At 37.7% G+C, this 3079-nt stretch overlaps 1 protein-coding gene across 1 annotated transcript; it reads right to left on the bottom strand.

Annotated features, from left to right (window-relative positions):
* Positions 1–909: 909 nt before the first annotated feature.
* On the bottom strand, positions 910–2001 carry LOC108362017 (uncharacterized). The gene has a single exon (XM_017614836.1). The coding sequence runs from the start codon at positions 1863–1865 to the stop codon at positions 1083–1085; it is 783 nt and encodes a 260-aa protein (XP_017470325.1). The 5' UTR covers positions 1866–2001; the 3' UTR covers positions 910–1082.
* Between the last annotated feature and the right edge of the window lie 1078 nt (positions 2002–3079).

The following is a 3079-nucleotide window of genomic DNA, read 5'->3' as shown; positions in this document are numbered from 1 at the left end:
CCGAGCTTCTCCTCCGTTTGGCAGTGTGTGCCTTGATGTCACATAAACCACTCGACCACGGTTGATTTATTTTATTCTGCCCTTTACTAGTTTTTGTTGTTTGCGAAATCAGTCGTCTTGTCAGTTAAAACAACCCGTGCGTCATCCACATCACCACAGTATTTCTGCGGCGTGGGTACACAAACAACCCCAACTCCTCATTTTACAAATAAATTTTCCGGCGTAATGGCGAGGGAAGGAACCGAGCCTGTTGGCGCTCAACCGCGGTGGCCCGCACGTGCCGCGACCGTCCAAGTTTGCGCGCCACCACTGAAAAACCTAAGACGCTGAGAACAAATATGCGCATCGCATTGAAGGCTAAAAAACAGTAACAATTTACCTTTAATTTCCAATAATTTGCCTATAAGTTATTGGCAAAAATACCGTTCGATTTTATGCGTATACTTCAGAACTACACTGTATGCAAAAATAAAGAGCAATTCGCTTAAAATACGTTCCATTTTATGCAAAATGTATGCCTGTATACATAATTGAAATGCTTCAGTAAAATAAAGCTTTATTCCTTTTTTATGCAATAAAGCCCACAGCTATTATTGCTCTTTCGCAAAGGAAATAAAGCCCGCGAGCTTTATTGCCTCTTATTGGTGGGCGCTATTTCCCCTTCGAAATGGAAATAACACCCATGGGTTTTATTTCTCTCCTTTTTGGGAAATAAAGCCCATAGGCGTTATTTCCCCAGGCGTTATTGCACTCCACCGTACTGCTTCTCTCTCTCTCTCTATCTACAGTAAATTGTATATGATGCTTCGTCAAACAGACACGGCATAGTACACGTCGAAGAGTGTGGGCAACTAAGAAAACATTTTCCTGTAGACTTATAAATAAATAAACAGGAATATTTTGTGCTTCGTGTAAGTACATATGTATATATTTGCAAGAACTTAAAATTCCCGTGATTTAGACATTATTGAAATTCATTTAAGTATAGCTCTTTTCAATTCTTTTTAGATTATAATATACATACATTTGTAGGGAAACGCATAAATTCTTCGCTATTCGCCGAATTCCATTGCAGGTTCATTCTAATCCACTTCGACCTCTTCTTCAGAGTTGGTATCATTGCTAGAATGTAGCGTTATTTCGATTTCGATGATCGAATTATTATGATGACCGTCGCCACCGGCTTCTTCATCAGTTATTATTTGTCTACTAGACACATGTTCAGAGATAAACGTGTTATCTATAATTTGAAGTTTGGACTGACTGTGAATAGGAGTATTTTCAGTGATCAAACCATCGTTTATTAAATGGAACTCTTCATTTTCGTTAGACTGTTGTAAATCAAATACAGCGTAAGAATTTAGCGTTTGTTGTGGTGTGCTTATATCCGTTTTTGCGGATAGAACTTCATCGGAAGGTACAAAAGGTTTTTCATTGTCATCACGCAATCGTGGTTCTTCATCGCAATCATGGTTTATAGTTCTACCTGGCAGCATAATGTCTTGCGATTCCGGTTTGGAAAGATTTTGATTTAAAGGGGCGTTAATCTTTGTGTCGTGTTCTCTACAATAGTTACGAACTATGTTCTTCTGCGAAGCGCGATCAGAAGAAATCAACGAAGGCGAGGACCTTTCAAAAACTGCACTTGCTTCAAGGTTTTGTTGAAAAGCGTAATTTTGATTCTGGCTATATTTTAAGCCGAGGGAGCGTTTGTTATCGCTTACGATATTACCTCTGCTCCTTATATTCCGTCTATAGCTACTGGAACAGCTAAAACTGCATGCTTGATTTCTTTTTCTTCTTATCAACTCCACAAGGTTCACGCATTCTTTTACGCGGTGTCTTCGCAATTTGTTATGCTTCATAATGACAAAAGTTGCATTTATGCCTGACCAGTGAAAGTTAAAATACGAGTATTGTTGGAAACTCAGAATTTTGTGTTGTACTAAGTAAATTCTTATTCTTACTGAAAAATATATGTATTTAACAACGTTTAATGCAAAATTTAAAATTTCAATTTAATTTTTAATGACTTTAAGTCATAAAAATTCAATGCAAAATTGATACTACACAAAATTTGACTACAGTTAAAAATGCTTTACAGTCGAACAAATATATAAGTTTATGTTCACACAGAAAGCTATGCGGAGCCGAGCTAAGGGAGGCTGTTGGTGTTCACACTGAACAAAGCGGGCTGTAAAGTTATCTCAAAAATTACCTTCAATGACAACAGGCAAAATATTTGTTCAATTTGCTGCAATTGCTTGCTCTAACAATACATTTTCATTTACATATTTAAATTTTTTGTTCATATTTATCAGCATCAAGAGTCTGAAAAATCTAAAGGAAAATTTAAAATCAAATCAGCTCCAAAAAACACTTCTGAGAATGCTTGCTGTATGAACACGTTTATATAGACACACTGATTTGAAAGCTTCGCCCCGCACCCTAAAGCAATCAGTTATGCTTAATTATCCTTCTAGCATTTGAAAGACAATTCCATCGCTAACCGACAAGATGCCATTACTTCGCCGCTATTGGGAATTAATATCGGGATAGGACCTACGAAAAAAATTCGATTGCCCCGTTTACATTATTCCAGTAGCATGCCAATCCAGTGAGGCAGCCCAGCGCTGAATCGTTACTAGCATAGAATAAACAGGAACTGACATGAACTGATTCCAGTGATCGGACTTCTACCACATTGTTGTAGATCTGCCATTTTTTGACCATCTACCACATATTCGCATTTATGAGTAGTTTTATTTTTGCTCGACATAATTTTCTTAATTTTAAGAGAAAAAATTGTCCAACACTAAACACTAACAACAGGCAGAATGGGATTGTAAATTAAACTGTAAAACATTAAATTTTCTCAATATTCAATTTTTCGACAGTAAACGTGGTTCTTCTTCTTATTTGGCGCTGTAACCGCCTAAGCGATTTTGGCCGAGTCCAAAACAGCACGCCAGTCATTTCTCTTCTGTGCTAACTGACGCCAATTGAAAATGCCAAGTGAAGCCAAGTCCTTCTCCACCTGGTCTTTCCAACGCAGAGGAGGCCTTCCTCTTCCTCTGTT

Source organism: Rhagoletis zephyria, unplaced genomic scaffold, assembly GCF_001687245.7.
Source record: "Rhagoletis zephyria isolate East Lansing unplaced genomic scaffold, Rhagoletis_zephyria_1.1 Rzeph_scaffold_00910, whole genome shotgun sequence".
In the NCBI taxonomy this organism is placed as follows: Eukaryota; Metazoa; Arthropoda; class Insecta; order Diptera; family Tephritidae; genus Rhagoletis; species Rhagoletis zephyria.
This window is presented reverse-complemented; position numbering and strand designations above follow the sequence as displayed.

Excerpts from the sequence above, each read along its gene's own strand:
- LOC108362017 (XM_017614836.1), bottom strand. The coding sequence starts at position 1,865 with ATGAAGCATAACAAATTGCGAAGACACCGCGTAAAAGAATGCGTGAAC.